General features: G+C 33.7%; 1 protein-coding gene across 1 annotated transcript in view; it reads right to left on the bottom strand.

Moving 5' to 3' along the window:
* CRB1 (crumbs cell polarity complex component 1) overlaps positions 1-21,201 on the bottom strand; it is a 263,746-nt gene that overhangs the window by 96,698 nt on the left and 145,847 nt on the right. The window contains exons 3-5 of the mRNA XM_031937087.1: positions 18,234-18,429; positions 14,679-14,818; positions 6,806-6,988 (exon numbers count right to left, since the gene is read on the bottom strand). Coding sequence (XP_031792947.1) covers positions 6,806-6,988; positions 14,679-14,818; positions 18,234-18,429 — 519 coding nt within the window. The remainder of the gene's footprint in view (positions 1-6,805; positions 6,989-14,678; positions 14,819-18,233; positions 18,430-21,201) is intronic.

The raw sequence follows: 21,201 nt of genomic DNA, 5'->3' as shown, positions 1-21,201 counted from the left end.
TTCATATCTTAAATAGAATTGTAGTATGTCATATATACATTGATTTTATATATAAATATATTTTACTTACATATATTTTATACTTATATATAATATACAAACATGTGTTTTATATATAAATATAAAATATATGTAATGTATGTAAATATAAAACACATGTATAATGTATTATATATATTTATATAGTATATGTAAATATATGTAATGTATACAAATATAAAAATATATTGTGTATTACATATAGTTATATGTAATACATGTAAACATAAATTATATATGTTATCATAAATACTTATATATTATGTGTAAATATATGTAATATATAAATATAAAATACATATTTTGTGTATTATATGTACTTATATATTATATGTAATGTATATAAATATAAAATATATTTTTGTGTATTCTATATACTCATATATTATATATAAAATATATGTAATGTGTGTAAACATAAAAAATATATTTTGTGTATTGTATATACATATATAGACATATGTGTAAAATATGTAAACACACATACTGTATATTATGTATACTTGTATATTATATATAAATATATTATAATATATGTAAATATAAAATATATTATTATATATACTTATATATGTTAAAATGTAAATTGTATTTATATATACATAAAATCAGTGTATATATGGAATAACAGTACAATCCTATTTAAGAGCTTAGTATTTATATGAATAGTATATCTGAGTATACACTGTATATATATGTCTCTTACATAATTATATGCACACTCTATATATGTATCTTAACATATATTCTTATATCACTATATATTTATCATCTATATCTATCTATGACTTTAAGGCTTACAAACCACTGTAAAGACATGATTTCCTTTGATTCCCACAAGTCTAGAGGCAGGTGCTATTTTTTATCCACATTTTCCAAAGAAGGAAACTGAGGCTTAGAGAAATTAAGTATTTTGCTCAGTTCACATAGCTAATAAGTATACAAGGCAGCATTTGAACTCTCCTCTTTCTGGCTTCTACTTCTACTACACTATTCAATTCATTTGATCAATGTTCTTGGAGTCAAGAAGTCCTGGGTTCAAATCTAGGCTCAACAGATAATTGTGTATCAAGCATCTCATATTCTTGGCAAGCTTTGTGGATACAAATGCAAATAATGAAACAATCGATATTTATATTCAAATGGGAGAAACAACAAGTACATATGTAAATATATATGTACATCTAACAAAAACATAAAGTGAATATATACAAACTAGTAAAAACACTCAAATTTGGGAGAATTGGGAATGTCTTCATAAAGAATGGTGCCTGAGTTTTATCATAAAGGAAGCAAGGGTCTCTATAAGGTGATAGTAAGGAGGAAGCACATTGGAGCCATGAGGGAATGGAGAATGCAAAAGTATGGAGGAGGGAAATGGGAGTGTCATGCATGGGAAATGATGAGAAACCCTATTTGGCTGAATTATAGAATGTAGAATTGGACATGTATGATGAGCTTTGAAAGAAACATAGATGGGTTTATAGTTCATCCTAGAAGTAATAGGAACTCACCAGAGTTATTTGATTGATTGAAATGGAGAGAGACAGAGAGAATCTGTTTTATTTTTATCTTTTTATTCGTAGTACCTAGTAATGCTTAGCACAGGGTAGTCACATAATAAATGTTTGCTGTTTGTTTATGTTGATTGATTATGAGGGGGAATTTTTAATCTAATCATTGACTACAGCTCTCTCAGCACAGTGCAAGCCCCATCAATAAACCACTCAGACAGAGATTCCTTCAGGTACTCCTTCCATGTTTAGAACTCAGTTACCTATGAATGCCAGAGGCTCACCTGGGGCAAAGTTATTATGTCTTCTCTCAGAGTGCTATTGGCCACTTTAAATACTACTTCTGCCCACAGCTGTGTAGCCTTCATCGGCCTTGACTCCCTTCTCTGTTAATGTAATTCCATCCCACACCTTTCCCAAGGAACTGCTCCCTAAGTTTTGAAAAGACTCTCCAACTGGTTCTATAACTTAGTCAGGTGAAGATGTGATTTGTACATGGTCAATAAGTAGCAGATCGCAGATTCAAACCCAAGCCAATACTCTTTTTACTTCATGGTAGTTTATAGAGCAATAGATGGGTCTAAGTCAAGAAGGTCTGAGTTCAAATTTAGCCTGACACATTTGTAAATTATGACCTTGGGGGTGGATCACTTACCCCATTTCCTGAACTGTAAAATGGTTCTGACAACAGCACTTCTTCACACAATTGTCATGAGAACAAAATTAGATATTTTTTTTTTAGTGTTTACTTAGTCACATTGTAGGCACCATATAAATGCTTATTTTCTTCTGTCTTATTCCTTATATCTCTGTTGTTAGGAGACCTGGGCAATGTGTGGCCACTTTGGATGTCTAAAGAAAGATGCTAGCCCAGGAAAGAAACAGATTCCTTGGAGGACAAGGTAATTAATTGACTATCCTGATAAAAGAAAGTAACCAGTCCATGGGAACCGAGAGGCTCTTTCAGCATGACATTCCACACCAGTGAAACAAACTTGCTAGCAACTATGAAAATGAATGACCTCATAGAATTAGACTAATCAAGTATTAATCAATCAATCAATCAGCAAGCATTTATTAAGCACTATATTCTAGAAACTTTGCTAAGCATGAGAAGTACAAAGATAAAAATGAATCATTGCCTTCAGAGAGCTTACATTCTATCAGGGGAAACAACATAAGCCTAAATAAGATATATGTTTGTGTGTATGATCATGTGTGTATATGCATTTACATATGTGACTATATATACACACATAAAACATTATATAAAACAAATGTGTATATGTATAAAATAAACACAAGATTCTTCTTCCTGTGTTCAAATCCCAGCCCTAGACACTAGCTATGTGATCCTAAGCAAATCACTTAACCCCTTTTGCCTCAGTTTTCTAATCTGTAAAATGAACTTGAGAAGAAAAGAACAATCCACTTCAGTACCTTTTCCAAGAAAAGCCGAAATGGAGTCCACAAAGAGTTGGACACAATGAAACAACTGAAAGACAACCCCAAACACAAGAAATAATAGTATACTAATCAAGGTGATCAGGAAAGGCTTCATGTAGGTGTTGTTTGGGCAGTTTTGAAGAAAATAATGAATTCTAAGAGGCAGAAGTGGGGTATCAGTACATCCCAGTCATATGTAAAATGGAGAATAAAATAGAATACATTATTATATGTGAGAAATACTAAGAAATTCATTTTGATTGTATCATGATAACAGGCAGAGTGTAGTAGACCACTGGATAAGCATCTCATCTGATAAGAAAAATTTAGCCTTTAGGAACTCTAAACAACACTAGGGAAAATTTGCAGGAAGTAGAGGCTTATAATCCTTCAGTTTCCTATGTTTTTCTATTTTAGAATAGAAAACTTATTGATTTTTATTTTCTTTTAAGAATCTTTCTTGTGTGTTCATACATCTTGAGGAGTTGGTGGTGTCAGCTCACTGGACTCTCTAGTGGAAAAACATTTTTCCAGTCTGGAAACTCAAGCCAAAAGGAATGTGATACTTTCATAAATTATCTTATATCTTTTGTACTAAAAATATCTCTGACACAAAGATTCCATCAGTTTACGCACAGCAGATTTTTAGAAACATAGATATTATTTTAAAATAAAATCTAGCTGAACTAATTTTATAGTGTGAGCAATGGATATCAGAAATCATGACATTTAAAACTTGCTAATATAGGTACCGTTTTTTAGTTTATATAGAAATAAATGAGTATTGAAAAAATACCAAGGAGCCAAACATAAATGGGGGAGGGGGAGGATATTTTGAAAATGTCAATAAACATTCCACTAAATGAACACTCACAGAAGTGAAAAGTTTGACCTTTCAGCCATTGGTAGAGTCTTACATATGCATTTAATGCCTTCATAAATAATATTTAAATGTCTCTACCCTAGAAAGTATGCAATTAAAAAGACAAAATTATTATCTCTCTGAATGAATAAATAATGTGCCTCTAATATAAGGTCAAGAAAAGAACCATTTTCAGTGGAAAATGATGATTAGATAGGAAATCAAATCAATCATTAAATCATCTACTATGTTCCAGAAAATGTAAGGAGTATCATGATGCTAAGAAGCATAAAAAATAGTATTTGCTCTCAGGGACCTTGCAAGTGAGGACACAAAAATGTAAGAAAGTTGTTCTGATGATGGTGATGGTTGTTATTGTTACTTTTAATTGTTGAGGAGGAGGATAATAATTGACCTTCATATAGTATGTATATAGTATCTCTTGTGATCCTCACAGAAGTCCTGAGGAGTTAATAGTATTAGTACACAGCCATAAAGTAAACATGACCTTAGATTGATTACTTTAAGAGAAGCCTTGTTCCCAGACCTGAGACACTACTAAATTACTGTATTCTACCCTAATTCACCCTTATCTGGATTTAGAAATGGCACTGATAAGCTAGCAAGTGTTCTTAATAGAGCAATCAGGTTAGTGAAGGACTTTGAGTCCATATGATATAACAATCACCTGTTGAAATAACCAGGGAAGAGGAGATTCAGGGAAGGCACATCTTAGATGGCTTTTAACTATTTGAACACATACATGGTGGTAAATGGATTAGATCTATTTGGCCCCACTGGGAAAGTACAGGAGACAGAGAATGGGTGGAAATCACAGAAAGACAATTTGGTTTGATATGAGGAACAACTTCCTGTCATTCAGAGTCATCCAAGTGTGGAATTGCCAGGTAGCCCTTGGTATCCCACTCAGTCCTCTACTCTCTTAACTTCTGGATTATTTGACCCAACTAGATTGTGAGCTTCTTTAGGGCAGAGACTCTTTCCTTTTTACTAATTTTATGTCCAGTGCTTAGCACAGTGCCTGGCACATAGTAGGCATTTAATAAATGTTTATTGGATTGAGTTTTTTTCCCCAAGTCTGGGCCAGACCTGATCACTGCTGAACTTTTTTCCAATTCAAAGATTCTGTACTTTTGTGACTTTGGACAAAAAAAATGATCTCTTTTTGTCTAATTTACTTATCTGTAAAATGATGGGATTAGAATAAATATTCCTTAAAGTCTGCCTGACTCTTCATCTGTGCCTTTAACCTCAAGGTTAAGTGATTTGCATAAGGTCATACAACTAATAAATATTTGAGGCAGGATTAAAACTTAAGTCTTCCTGACTCTAAATCCAATGTTATATCCATCACGCAAAATAGCTAAAACATAATGAAATCTCAAGGCCAGAATCTAAACCCTCTCCTCCCAAAATTCCAGAAGTAATATAGGATAACTACAGAAGCAGTAGGATCCCCCAAATTGGGATCTTTTAAGCAGACATTGAATGATTCTTCATTAGGGAAGTTATAGAAAGATTTTTGTTGGGGCACAAATTGGATTAAATGACCTCTGTGGTCTCCAAACTCTGTCCTATACTTGAATAACTCTATAATTCTATTTCTATCAGAATTTCCTAAATGAACAATACCTCTTTGACTCTGATACCTTGGGCTAAATTCAGTGTAGATTTAATATCTTATTTCTATGGACACTCCAGACATTTAAAAATGCCTGTATCTTTTCAACCAACTTATGATAAAAAGCACAGTTTTGGAACCTATACTTAGTAAAAATGTGAAATTTGATTTTGATGCTTGTGCACATGAAAAATAACATTAAAAGGAGACAAGCCTTCTTATCACTTTAGTTTTAATAATGTAGATTACTTAGAGAAGCAACATAACAGTAGCATAAGAACCATATTAGGAGGTCTTGGTTTGAATCCTAGCGCTAATATTTTAATTCAATTAAATGCCTACTATGTGTCAAACAATGTAATAGGTACTGGGAAGAGAAAGATGAAAAATGAAATAGTCTCTTTTCTCAAGTTACTTAACTTTTCTGAGTCTCAGTTTTCTTATCAGCAAAATGAAGATAAAATATTTTAAGGATGATTGTGAAAAGAGTTTACAAAAGATCAAAAGGTACAAGGTTGGATCTTTCATAGAAAGTTTTTGGAAAGATTTGGGAAAAAACTGTAAATAGCAGTACATTTATGCTTTCCATTTATTGCCCCTCATTTTTTCCATATGATCAATCTGTGATCATAAATGACTTTTTGATGATGGCTTTTATGCTGCTTCCTGATCATATTCATTAAAGAGGCATCCAACTACTTGCAACTGACTGAAGTGATAGGAAGAGATAGTGGCTTAGCATCTACAACTTAGTTTCCGACTTCCATCTACTCTTCTGAACTCCTCCCTCCTAGTTTCTTTGGGCTAGAGTAACAGGGGCATTGGTCCCCCAAGCATCTTCAATACTAAAGGATAATAACACTGAGTCCCAGTTGTAACAGACAGTACCTCCAATGGAATAGTATCAGAATTTGGTTCAAAATAACAGAACAATGCTGTAGTTTGTTCTTATTTTTAAAGGTATTCTTTCATTGTTTGAGATGTCAATCTTCAAATCTGATGTGTCAAGCTGCAACACATCCCTCCCTAAGACATCCCTTCCCCTTCCCCTCAAGTTTACCATCCAATTTTGAAAGTGTGAAAATTAAAATTAGAGCTGCTAGTTTATTTATCATTTTCTTGTTTATGGTTTCTGTTTGTTTTTTTTTTAAAGGTATTTTCCATGTCCACCAGGGGGACCCAATGCACTGCAGCAACATATTCAGTTCCACACAGTTTTCATTACATACTTCCCATGCTGGTTGGGCTAATCTGTTAGAATGTGTTAGAATAGCCTGGCTCTGATCATCCCTTTTCTCTTACCTGTGTATCCAGGTTGACAGTGACAAACATAACCTGTGGCATGTAGGTAGTTGAATTCAGAAGGCAACTCAGAGATTCTTCCATATTGGTTTGCCCAGGACCGCTCCACACATTCCCCAGTAGAGAGGCAGGGGTTACTGCTGCACTCATTGATATCAATTTCACAGTGGGAACCTGTGAACCCTGAAGCATGAAAATAATAAAAAATAATAATAACAAGCAAAATCTGCTTACTTGAGTTCATGAACTCCAGCATGAGCCTTAAGTAAGATCCTCTATTGTGTCTATCCATACATACCATGAGAGAGGAATTATTTTCTATGCCAGAAAACAAATGCTTTCCCCAAATGCCATACCCTATGAAATGTTTAATAAGCAGCATTTGTGGTTTTGTTTTTCAAATTCTTCACTGAAAAAAATATCCATAGACAATACAATAAAGAACTAGCTTCACTTTGTTCAACAGCCAGAGAGAGCAAGACTAGCCTTAGTCAGTGACCTCTCAAATATATAGCCTTCCCTAGGGTGCAAAATAGATGAAGTATTATTGCTGTCCATGTCCCTGTGCACTATCTTCATTTACTCTATAGAGCCATCAAAGCTTTTGTACTATCCACTACTTCATTGTGACCCAGGCAGCTGATTTGGGTTAGAAACCAGAAGTTTTCCATATATTTTGTGTTATGGACTGCATTGACAATGTGTGAAGCATTTAGTTCCCTTCTCAAAAAAAAGTTTTTAAATAATTGAAGGAAATGCTAAATTTTGGTTAAAAGTTAGGGAAAATAAAGATGTAATTTCTTTCCCAACCAAGTTTATGGATCCCTTGAAATCTACTCTGCAAAATCCATCTAAAGCTCTGCTTGGTTTGAACTCTATTGAAGATGATGCATCATCCAGTATAAACTGATTATCTAAAATCTTGCTGTTGGCTCAACCATTGTTTTCCTTAATTTTCCTCCTCCCTTCTGGCTTCCTTTTGTATATTCCCCTATCAGATTGTAAACTTCTAGAGGGTAGGTGATACCTGAGATTTTCTTATTTGTGTATTTTGTGTTTAGCAAAGTGCCCAACACATAATACGGGCTTAATAAATGTTTACCTATTTGAACTGAATCATCCATGGGTTTTCCACTCCAGGTTAAGAACCTCTGTTCTTGAGAGTCTTTCCTCCCCTTAAAACTAGCCTGTGTTCTGTCTCATCTTTTTAGACAAGACAGAGACATTTAATACACTAATTCAAGATGAAAAACTAATGGCTAATTATGACTTTGTTTGCTCTCTCATAGATCTAGAACTGGAAGGTATCCCAAAAGCCATGTATCTAGTCTAATCACCTCATTTTACAAATGAAGAAACTAGCTTTTGGGGAAGTAAAGTGAAGCTGACATATATATATATATATATATATATATATATATATATATATATATATATATTTCAATCATTGCAAACTTATTTTAAGTTATTCAGTTCAATTTTTAAAAAATCAAGAAACATTCATTAAGCATTTACTATATGTCAGCCATAATGCCAAGTGTTAAAGCTATAAAAACTAAAATTATGCCTTTAAAAAAAATTGTATCCTATTAAGGCATGCAACACTGATGCGTAATTATAAAGTATAGAACAAGTAAATACAAAATAATTTCCCTGGAATGGCAGGCAGTAGTATCATTCAGGTTGCTTATTGCTCAGGCAAAAACAACCAACCACTTTTTGTGTAATTCAATCCAGAAGAATCATCCTAGAAGTTTGGAAAAGCCTTACAATTCTATTATTTAAATAGGTTTTTTTTTAGTTATAATTTTTCCAATTGTTTTACTAGATCATGGTTATCTTAATTTGTTTCTTCAACTAAATATTGGTAATTTTAGAGGTCTTCAATGGTGTGTGTGTGTGTGTGTGTGTGTGTGTGTGTGTACAGTGTGTAGAGGCAGGGATTGGGAACATGATCAGCTACTTGGAATCAGTTGAGTTTCCCAGGTAACAGAGAAGATGCTGTATTAAGGTTTTGCCCCTTTCAAATGCTGAGTGGCTACATTAACAGCTTATAAAGGGATGAAATCTTGAGTGGATCACACCCCAGAGTGCGCTATTCAGGAATATAAAGAGTGTGAAACTAGGAGTGGCCCATTCACACCTTGTAAAGGAGTTACCCCTTTCAGAAGTCAATGGCCCAAGTCCCTGAAGATTTAAAAAGCACAAGAGGCTCTAAGGAGAGTTAGTTGAGAAGGGAATTATTTCTGGCAGAGGCACAGATATGAAAAGAGCCTGCCTTGGAAGATGTATCTAGATCTTTCAAACACTCTTTTGTCTTCTTTTTGTATCTCTCTAGAGTACAATATAATGGGCAATGATGTCCCAGTAGAGCTACCCACCCAGTAGGAGAAGCAGTGCCTAGAATAAAGCAGGTCCAACAATATCAGGTTAAAGTCAGGTTTAGCTGTAGAGAAGAGTAGTTATTACCTAATTTCCCAAGGACGCAGCATCTTTGCTGGATGTGTTGCTCATCTAAGTTTCCAGAGTCTGCTCCCCCTCCAAAACTTGGCTAGTCATCAATTGCCAGGATTATGTCCTTAAAATGACAGCTGGCTCTTTTTGTTCCTTGAAGTTGCTTACTCCCCTGAGTTAATACCTCTCTTTATCCATATGTATCTATATTGTGCTTCTCTGCTCCCTTAATTGTGCCTTGAATTAACAAATGCTTAAACTTCTTCTTGGAATATCTCCTAATAATTGTGGAGTTTCCTTCTAAAATCACATGACTGAGGGGAGGCAGGAAGGACATGGATCAGGAGAGAAACTGCCATCCACTAAGCTGTTCTCTGGTATAGGTTGCTGCTGTCCTGCATAGCTGCTGAGGATTTTTAATATTTAAAGCCTTCAGAGGCATGGTTTATTCTTTTGCTCAGTCAATTCCACTGTTTCTTCTAACTCAATCTGAGAGGCATTCATAATTTTAAAGTGATTATTGGATATGATTAACATTTTACAATTAGTTTAATATGATTTTTTTCAACATTAAAACCTCATAATGTGTGACTACATTCGGTGCTTATATCAGTTGAGTTGGAGGGGTGGGGTGATGGGGAGAATCCTTTATATAATATATCTTTGTGCCTTGTCCTCCTAGGGAAGCTGAATAAAATTAAGGCTCGAATGCTTTAAATGGTCAGCATGAAATATTTCCAAAGAAAAGAGACATTTGTAGACATCATCAGCATCATTGTAAAAGGAAGGAAATGAAGCTCAACACATAATGTTTGCATTTTGAATTTAACATGGAGGATAAACAGAACTTTGCTTTGATTACAAAGAGCATGCTATATTTATGTGTCTGCCAACAATATGTAATATTTAAAGTTTTTGTCCTTATAGACAAAAATAATCTACCACTAATAAAGTGATAGAACTATGCATAGGATCAGAAATTTAAACCCAGAAGGGATCTTTAAAATAATGTTCAACCCTTTATTTTATTAATGAGTTAACTGAAACTCAAATGTTAAGTGACTTGCTCACTTATCAGGGCTGGGGTCTGAACTCATATCTTCTGGCTCCAAATCCCAGAATTTTCTCCACTATATGGTATTAGAACCTTGTTCCCCTGATTTCTAATCCAGAGTGCTTCCCCACATACATGACACAGACTCCTTTAGCTTACTTATTATAAGGGGCTTATGAAATAGGTAAGAGAGGATTTCAGAATTTGGGCTTTGATGAATAGGGAATTTCTAGACATGTGACATAAAGATGTGGGTAACAATATGAGAAGTCTTTTTCTTGAGAGAGAATCAATTTCTTAGAATAAACTGGAGAAGTTTAATAGTTCTTATTCATATATGATATAATGACACAGAAATGATAGTTTGAAACGTTGTAAACTTTTGATATAATATAAATATCTGTGGATTGCATGAGTACCAGCTCTATAGGTTTTTGATGGGATGATGGGAGAGATAGTCAAGTCAATAAATGTAGTGAGAGATAGATGCACTATGTGTTACTGAAGACATTAGAAATCTGATTTGAACAGTAGTATTTGTGAATCCTTGGTTGAGTGAGACCATTTTATATTAAGGTTATTCTACACTTCAAAACAATTTTAGAGAGGAAATAGTGCCAATTAAAAAAAAGATCTAGGCCCTCATTATATCATTTTATAAAAGATCCTGAAAAATCAGAAATATAACTTAATATAACAAGTTGAGTAGCAAGAGCTAATATTATTGGATATTATTTCAAAATAGCTCTTAGAATTGGGTCACATGTCAAATAATAACTAGAAAATAAATTTTGTTGCATAACAGCAAAAAGTATCAGTTACACATGAAACTCAAGGCCTGACTCTGCAGTCTAATGAAGAAACCCACAGTTGTTGACAGAAATCAAAAGCATATGCCAGACTGAGGTCCCATAGTCTTTTATTCTGTCCCCTGAAGAACCTTTATGGTTTCCTTCTTCAAGCTGAATACCTAATATCTTATCTTAAAAGATTATTTTTCTAAGTCATAAAGTTTCTAACATACAGACACAAAAATATCCTTTTGGGTTGTGTGTGTGCATGTGTATGTGTGATATACAGTACTCAAGGAGGAATAATTTTTGCATATTTTACTCTTTTCTCCTCCCTTCCTTTTACATGTTACAACTCACAAATAGGGGCAAGAGCAAGGAACCAATTTAGAACTTTCATAATTTTTTCTATGCCAACACACATATTATCTCATTCACATCCTGAGTATTACAACAGATCTGATTAATGGTCTTGCCACTTCTGTCCCCTCTGCTGGGGCCCCAAGAGGATTCTATATGCTGCTCACTTAAGCTGTGTTTATAAATAGACTCCTTCAAGCAGGGCTATGTTCAATATTTTTTAACAAGATTTTCTATAAACCCCTATCCTGGCTTGACTCCCCCGGGGCTCTGATATTATTTTTTGTGCTTTCTTACAGCTCTAGTCATATTTGGGGAACAGTAAAACTTTTTTAAAATAGCTATTTAAGGTGTCTCACACTTCCTTTTAATTAATGTCTTAGCTGAATAGCACCTAATTGTCACTATGGTTGATTCTTCCATCTTTGATGACAAGGGCTTTGGATTAGCAAGTGAAATATTATCTCCTCCAATAGAATGGAATTCCACTTTACTTTTGCATCTCAGAATCAAGAACAATACTCTGTACACAATAGGCCTTTAATTAATGTCTATGTTTGATGACATGGATTGGATAGTGACCAATGGGGGGAGAGGCTTCTTTGTTCAATTCAAAGAGAACTAGGGAACTTCTAGATGAAATTTTCTAACTATATGCATTATCTGAATACAAAATCAAACATGTAAACACTTACTATTTGTTGAGCACTATACTAAGTGCTGGAGCTACAAAGACAAAAATGAAACTACCTGCCCTCAGGGAACTTACTTTCTATTTTTGTATATCTATGTTTCCTCTCCAAATAAATTATAAGCTTTGTCATATATCTGACACCTAGCATAGTTCCCTTCACACAGTAGGCATGCTAAATCCTTGTTTGTTAATAATTATGATTATGATTTGAAACACCTTATAAGTAACAAGTCTGATTCACCTGGGCTACCACAGGATATCAGACATATCCTAAATTTTCTAACAAAAAGGAAGATAAAGATGGACAATGTTGATAAATAAGCCCATAGAGCATTTTCATACTTCATTTGAGTCATTTTATTTTAGTTTGCTACAACCAGAAAATCTCTTAACTTAGTATAAAACTAATCCAAGAGCCCTTTAACTCCAGTGTAATTAGTATTATATCTTAAATTTGGAATGGACTTTAAAAGCCATGGAGCTGAGCCTATATGTGGAACATAAATTCCTTCTAGAGCATTCTTACAAGTCATTAGCCAACCTCCATTTAAAGATATTCAATGCTAGAAAACTCACTACCTATTAAGTTAATTCTTCTGACTTTTAGTCACTTCTAATTGTTAGAGGGAGCAAAAGTAGAAGGCTGGAAAATTTATCGCCAGCATCTGAATAATTAAAAGTTGGTGATATCTTTTAATCTGGGCTTAAAGAAAAGGGAATTCTATAATCCAATACTCTTTCCTTTTATCATTACCATTTTGGATGTTTTAAAGCAAAATTTATAGTACAGTTATTGTTGTTGTTTGGGGGATAAGCTTTGTGATTAAATATGATACATATGAATTACCATATATGCGATTGTAGTCTTTCTGTTTCTATTTATTTATTCCCTTAACACTCAAGTATATGCATGAATGTATGAAAAATATTTATAAAGCACTTAGAAATATGTAGTAAGTTCTTTGCCATGTGTTGAAGATGCAAATACAAAAAAAAGAAAAAAGTAAGAGAGCTTTTACCCTTGAGAAATTTATATTCTAATAAGGAAAAGTTATATGTGCATTCTAATAGGAGATTGTTAGCTATGTGATAGTGAGTGGTGTAATTGGGCAATGGATTGTCACGCCCTTTTCAGAAATGATAGTGTGAATTTGATTATTGTTCCCAGAACAAGGGGTACAAGGGAGATGAAAAAGTGTACAGTAAGAAGATGGTCAGAGTGTAGTGTGGTAGCTGTAAGATCAATTTACAAAAATGAATTCTCACCAATTAGAAGAACAATGCCTGGTAGGAGCTATGAATCTAGTGGGAAACAGGAATATGGGGTGTGGTGTGTATAGAGCTTACTAGAGATATAGTAAAAGAACTGGATAAAATTGGTAAATAGAAAGTTAGAAAATATAAGAGCAGTAAGGTACCTTAGCAAACCCATACAAAAAAGAAATCCTCACTATAATATGATTCTCCCCCAATAAGCAGCTGTCCAGCTTTTTTTGAAGACCTTGCAGGAAGGGAAGCCTTTTGAGGCATCCTACTCCACTTTGGGGCAACTCTAATTGTTCAAAAGTTTTACCTGCTGTCAGGTAAATCAAACTTAAATTAACCTCTTTGTGCCTTCTAACCATTTCTCCTGATTTTGCTCTTTGGGAAAAACTAAATAACCCTAATTCCTCACTACATGTCAATTATTCAGAGACTTTAAAGACCTTGAGTCTTCTCTTCCTCAAACTAAACAAAACCAGATCTTTAAGATGACTCAGCAAATTTGTGAATAGCATCCTATTTGTCTATATTTTTATGTATATATTTTCCCACAACAGTTCATCCTACATCTGCAGTCTAATGAAGAAACTTACAGTTGTTGACAGAAATCGAATCCCTTAGGCAAATTGTTCAGTCTCTGTGAGCCTCAGTGAACATATCTATGAAATAAAGATGATAATACTAGCAAAGCCTATCTGTGAGAAAAGTCATCTGGAAAATTCACAGCACTATTTAGTTTGGATGATTATTGTGATTTGTATTTACAGTGAAAAGTATCATGGAGACAAGATCTATCTACTATTTTTGGTCTCTCCCCCTATAACTATCTAGTTCCATGGGTACTGCATGAGCATTTATGACTGACTGGTTGACTAATCAACCTATTTGGAATTTCTCTGGGATTTCAATGTTCTCCAGTGGATTTCTGTGAAATCTATGTGTCTGAGTGAACAAAACAAAAGGAGAAATAGCAGATGCTATAGAAATCATATTCCTTTAAGATATATTGACTTCTCCCATTAATATTTTCTATCATCTCTCATATTTGGGCCGAGCATTTAACCTTTTTAAGCACAAAACCTCATCAAGCATCATGTCCATGAGATCACTGAAGAAATATTATTTGATTAGGGATGAAAATTGAAAGCAGGAATTGGTACCAGGCCATTATAAGAGAGATTAGCTTTCTGTTTGCTGAAAATTCATAGCAGAGAAACCAATTTGTAGAGGAGGGGAGTGAGGAGTTTGAACACTCACCTGGCCAGCAGTGGCAAATGTATGTGTCATCAAGCTCCTCACAAGTGCCATTATGATGACAGGGTTGTGACCAGCATACAGGCAATAAGGTCTCACAGTGCTTGCCTGTGAATCCACTACCAGCACAGTCGCACCTGTAACTAAAGGATGAAAATGAAATTTCTGTGTCATTATCTAATCAAAGTCAAATTAACTTTCTTCAATGCTCAGCCAGAACTATGCGGCCCATTTTTATTAGCTTCAGTCAATCTTAGTACAATTATTCATTACAGACCTGGAAACATTCCATAGGATGGTTTCCTGATAGCACATATTAAAATCAAAAGTGCATCTTTCTACCTACTTTCTAGATATAGGGCCTTGTTGAATCAAAAGACATCGTGTCCAAGCTTGTTTATCTGACTCTAAATTTCAGGCAAGGACAAATATTGTAGATAACTACCTCAGACATAGGAAAATGTAATCTGGAATTTTTTTTTTCCAAAGTGTCTTCAAGAAAACCTGAATTGGCTGAGAGTCACATTGTTGCTACTTATCATCACTACATTTCTTGCAAATGTTTTGGAAGGGCTAGTGTTCATCCTTAGGAAGCATTTACAAAACACTCAAACATCTGGAAGTTTTGTCTACAGAATGCCAAATGTCCAGATGTTCAGCATTGTGTATATAAAACATCCATATGACTGGATTTTTTCACTTTTCAGTCAGATTTTCGGCACCTTCTAGAAAGTACTTTTGATTCACACTTAGAAGAACTTCTAACATTGTTTATCAAAACCTTTTGGGTCATCAACATATCTGTGTCACTGAATTGAAAACTGGGTGCAGTGACAGCAAATTTTCCAAAGTGTGAATTTGATGTCACAATAAACATCTCTGAGATATTAAACACCTTTTTCAAATTTTTAATTTAAAAGTGAGCTAGCAAATGCAACAAAGCACAAGGTAGCTTGAGGAACAAATAATCTTTGGAGAAAGTGCCTTTCTTTGAAGAAGATTAAAGTGTCTTTCACTAGAAAAAGCACTGGTTTTTGAATTTGGAGTCAAGAAGACTTGGGCTGAAATCCTTCTTCTGAGATGTATTATTTATGTGACCTTTGGCAAGTCACTTAACTTGCCTCAGTTTCCTCAACTGCTAAGTGGGGTTAATAATAATCTCTACCTCATAAGGTTATTCAGCATCAATTGAGAGAGCATATGCAAAGACTTAAAAGAGAAATGTAAATGCCAGTTGTCATTTTAATGGGAAGCAAGATTATAACTCTTGAATAAAAGGTGGTAATTGTGTGTGATTAGCATGTGGACATCCAGCCATTGTGAAAGAAGCAGGGTGTTTGAACTGTGTGAAACTCCTGAACATCCACCAAGCCAAAGTGCAGAGAAGGGTTGGGAGAATCCAATACAAGTCTAGTGAAGAGAGAGCAATAGCAAAGAGTCTGTGTCACAGGATAAGCAGAGAAAAATATTTCTTTAATTCTGGACTTTGTATCAGTCTGGGTGACCCATCTGAGTCCCTCCTCCCTGCCTTCAAGCACACCACATGGAGGCTGTCTCTAGTAGGGCTCTGGGATCTGAGTGAACTCCAGTATTATTGCTTCCAGATCAGATTGTCTATGATTTTATACCAGAACCATTGAAATTCATAAAGGACTTTGTCTCCATGGACCTAATGTACTATTATTAATATTCTTATTAGAGTTATTGATATATTATATTAAAGAAGAAAGTATAAATATATGCATATATTTATACATATATATTTTATATCCACATTCAGATATATGTGATTATAAATATATATATATATATATATGTATGTGTGGTTTGTATATATATTGTGGTTATGTGTATAGATGGATAGAGAGATTATATTTCCATATATTTGATCATAGAGATGAGAAGGAATCACTAGAGCTCATTGAGCATGAAGTAATATAGATAAGATCCATGCTTTAGAAAAATGACTTTGATAGCTAAGTGAAACATAGATTGGAAGGGAGAGAGACTTGATGCAAGGAGACTAGTTGGAAGCCTATTGAAATAGCCATGGAAGAAGTGATAAGAACTTAAACCAGAAGGACGGCTATATGGTTATTGGAAGAGGACCAATTCAAGAGATATTGTGAGGGAGAGATCATTTCTAATGATCTAAGATTTGACAATGCCCTGGATATTCAGTGTGAATGCTAGTGAGTATGCAAGGATGACACTGTAGTTGACTAGGGGAATGAGATACCTATGGGACATCCACTTTAAGTTGGTGATATAGGAATATAGTTAATTAGAAAGATTAGGAATGGCTATATAAATCTGGGAATAATCTACATCAGGATAGGGAATCATTTTTCTGCCAACGGCCATTTGGATATTTATAGTATTGTTCATGGGCCATACAAAACTCAAGCAGTAGGAGTTTGTTATACCTCGCTTTCAGCTCATAATCACTTGTGGTTGCCTTAGCAAATGATTTCATGGGTCTTATGTGCTCTGAAGGTCAGACATTCTCTACCCTGATATACATGGAGATGATCATCAAATCCTCAGGAGCTGATGAGGTCAACAAGTGCTATAGTATGCAGTAAAAGGAAAAGAGGGCCAAGAATAAAGTCTTGAGGGACACCTAGTTAGTAAGTATAATATACGTGAAGAACCATTAAAAGATTCAGGAGTAGTTATCACATTCTATAACACATTTTAAATGGATATTTAATCAATTAATTAATTAAATCTCAATATTAAATATTAATTTATTTGTAAATAGTTAAGTTAAATATTAAAGATTTTATGATTTAAAAATTAGAAAAGATATTTTTCATAGCTATGCATAGGAGATGTGTTCTTTTTTTATTATTATTATTTATTGAAGGCAATTGGGGCTAATTGATTTGCCCAGGGTCACATAGCTAGTAAATGTCTGAGTTCAAATTTGAATTTAGATCCTCTTGACTCCAAGTCCAATGCTTTATCCACTGCAGCTCTACCTACCTAACCCTAGGAGATGTATTCTTAACCAAAGAATAGAGGCATTTAGAAATTATAAACTGATAACTTCGATTACAACAAATTGAAAAAATTCTACACAAACATAATTGATGCACCTACAATATAAAGAGAGATGGCAGAGTGGAAACACATTTATACCAAATTTCTCTGCTAAGGGCTTGTGGTATTTGAACTACATAAACTCTATATAAAAGAAACACACATACATGTTTATATGTATATATTAGCTAACGGAGACCATGGAATTTAAATTATTTGCCCAAGGTCATTCATATAGTAAGTTTTATAGGCGAGATTTGAATGTAGGAGCCTTGATTCCAGCTAGAACCACCTTTCTTTCCACTCTACCATACTACTTCCAATTCAACAAACATTAATTAAATGTTTTATATATGCCCCTTGAATTGAATTGAATTTTTTGTCACTTAGAAATATGTGTACTCCTAGCTCTGAGTAGATATTATGATATTTTATACCCACCTACATGAAACCACTTGTTCATCATTTTTGAGACATTTTGAGACATTCACCCCATTGCAGATAAGGACATACCTATTTTCACCATCGATGCACTGCCCATTATTCAGGCATGGCTCGCTGATACAGTCATTGGTGTTGACTTCACAGTGTTCACCAAGGAATCCAAAGGCACACTCACAGAAATAGTGCCCCACATAATCATGACAGATGCCACCATTTAGGCAAGGTTCTGACAAACACTCATCAATTTCTGATTCACAGTTTGTACCTTTAAAAAATCAACAAAGGAAAATAAAAGTTTAACAAGATTTCATGGTGATGCTGTATTTACGAGAATTTTTGTCAAGTATCATCAGTTACCCAAAATAATTTTCCTCTTTAATTGTAATTGATATTAACTTTCAGGCATGCACATGGGAAATCATAGGAATAGCAGAACACCTGTCATTTACAAAAAATAATTGCATTAAGCAGTCTCTAACTTTGTATTAGGAGGGAAGCAAACCATGTAATTCTGAGAATAATGCCATTAGTAATGAAATTTTTAAAGCAATGATATGATATTTACTGTTTAAGAAACCTGAAAAAGTGGTTAGTTTTCAGGAAAAGGTTATTTTGAAATCACTTTATTCTGTGTTATTCATTTGCTAGAGCAGCATTTACTGAACACCTATAATGTGCAAGTCTTCTTTAAGGCTTTAGTTTTGTTTTTCCAATGACAGATCTCTATTGTTTTGTGAAATAGCTCACTTTTCCATCAGAAAAAAAATACCTTGTATACTTCATATTTCACTATAAATTGCTATAATTGGTAGCACCAAGTTATTACCTCACTTTAAGTAAACCCTAAACCAAAATTCAAATCAATATAAGAAATAAAGCAAGGAGGTTATTATTCATACACAAAAGAATCACACTGTATAGACTAGTACTCATTCATTTAAAAAAGAAATTCTTAAGCAATCAAAACAAAATTTGATTTGCAAAAATTGAGTTTATGTGTGAGTTTGCCCAAGTAAATGGATCTAGGTATAGAGGTCCATGAAAATCTAGTCTCTGCTCTTCATTCTATATAGAAATTGAAGACCTCAGAAGGAAACAATTTGCCCATGCAGGTACTCTTTAGCAAAATAAGGATTCAAAGTCCTCTGAATCCAAATTCAGTCCTTCTTCATTAAACAACTTCCCTTCAATTTTTATTTCTATAGGAAGTATGAGGAAGTCTGAAATATTAATGTTTGTCATTGATTTATTTTCATTAACAAAACAGAATAATTGAAAACTACTCCAGGTTGTAAATGGAGTAGGTCAATGCTACCTGAGGAGGTACCATTGTACTTTGACAATAAATTTAATAGATCTTTACCTTTGTTTATCTGTAACTATATTTATATAATCAGTCTCAATGTCTATTGTTATAAGAGACAAACAGAAATAATATTATGTTTAAAGGTATATAGATGCTGAAATAAATATCAACAATATGTATGTATATATGTACACACACACACACACACACACACGTGAAGTTCAGGTTAGCTCCCTGTTGATCTCAGGATCAGCCAGAGTCAGGATCAGCAAAAGTCCTTGGTCTTCAGGGGGAGAAGTAAAGGAGATGGACGAAACTGCCACAAGCTCTCCACCAACCAACCTCCCTTCTCTTCATTTTCCTCCAAAGTGACTCTGACTAGTCTTATTCCACCCCCTAATCCATCCTATAATTATCTGTATACACCAAAAGATCAAGCCAGCACAGAATAGTGAGAAGGGCCATTTTCCAAGCATATGCTAATAGAGTTATTGTCCAATAGGTAATTAACTTTAAGTGCTTGATTGTCTGATTCTAGTGCACCTATTCAGAGTTTCAGCCCTTTACATACACATATCCCAAATAACATAGCAAGAAAAATATTCGGATGAAAATCTGACCAATATGATTAAAAAAACTTAAGAGTATGAGACAATTGTAAGAACAATTCCTATTTTAAAACTGGATATGTTGAAAAATAAGCAAGAAAGAAATTATGGATTTGAACATAATGTTGGAAAAACTAAATTCAATAAATTTATGATTATAGTGGAATGGCAATCTTAAAAATTTTAAATTTAAGTAATTTTTTCAGGCTCAAATTAATATTGGGCATTATCAGGGTAATATACTTATATTATACAGTACTAAGCTATTAAATACTAAATTTTTAAAAACCCAGAAAAGTAGAAGTGGAATAGGTGATATAGGTAAGTACATATTGTGATATTCTAAAACTGGAATACAAACTTTTATGGAAGGAGTTTGGGACCTAGGTCAGGAAGATCTGTGTTCAAATCCTATCTCCACATTTACTATATGACTCAGGATAAGTCACAGCTACTGTCTGTTTCGGTTTCCTTATCTGTATCAGATAATAATAGCATCTAACTTCCAAGATTGTTTTGAGAATCAAACAAAATAATATCTATATAGTACTCCAAAAATGAAAAATATAAGCTATTACAATGATAATGATTTGTATAACTAAAGAAAGAAACAAGAATTTTGAATTATTAAAGAATTTTGTTACATATTTATCTGTGATGGTGTTTTCTATAACCAAAGATTGTAGGGTTTTCAAGGTAATTTAATTCCCTCAAAAGCAAATTCTATTTTTGTCTTCATACCTCCAGTGCTTAGAACGTATTAAGAATTTCAAAATGCTCATTTAATTGATATATCTAAATTATGGACTTCCTCTATCACTTGCCATAGTCCTTCATTCACAACAATCATTTAATAAATGTTTGTTATTAAAATTAGCATGTACATCTACTATGTGCAAGGCATATGTTAAGTACTGAGGATTCAGAACTAAAATGAAGATAGACTTTGATTTTAGGAAACTTACATTTCAGGTAGGGGAAAAAGGAATTTATTAAACTAATTTATTTATTAAAATTTAAAAAGGCATTTATTAAGCTCTGGGGAAAAAACCATGCTAAAAGCTAGGGAAACAAATTCAAAAACAAGATAAAGGAAATGATGTTTTTGTTTTGGCAAATTGGG

This window comes from Sarcophilus harrisii, chromosome 4 (genome assembly GCF_902635505.1).
Source record: "Sarcophilus harrisii chromosome 4, mSarHar1.11, whole genome shotgun sequence".
In the NCBI taxonomy this organism is placed as follows: Eukaryota; Metazoa; Chordata; class Mammalia; order Dasyuromorphia; family Dasyuridae; genus Sarcophilus; species Sarcophilus harrisii.
This window is presented reverse-complemented; position numbering and strand designations above follow the sequence as displayed.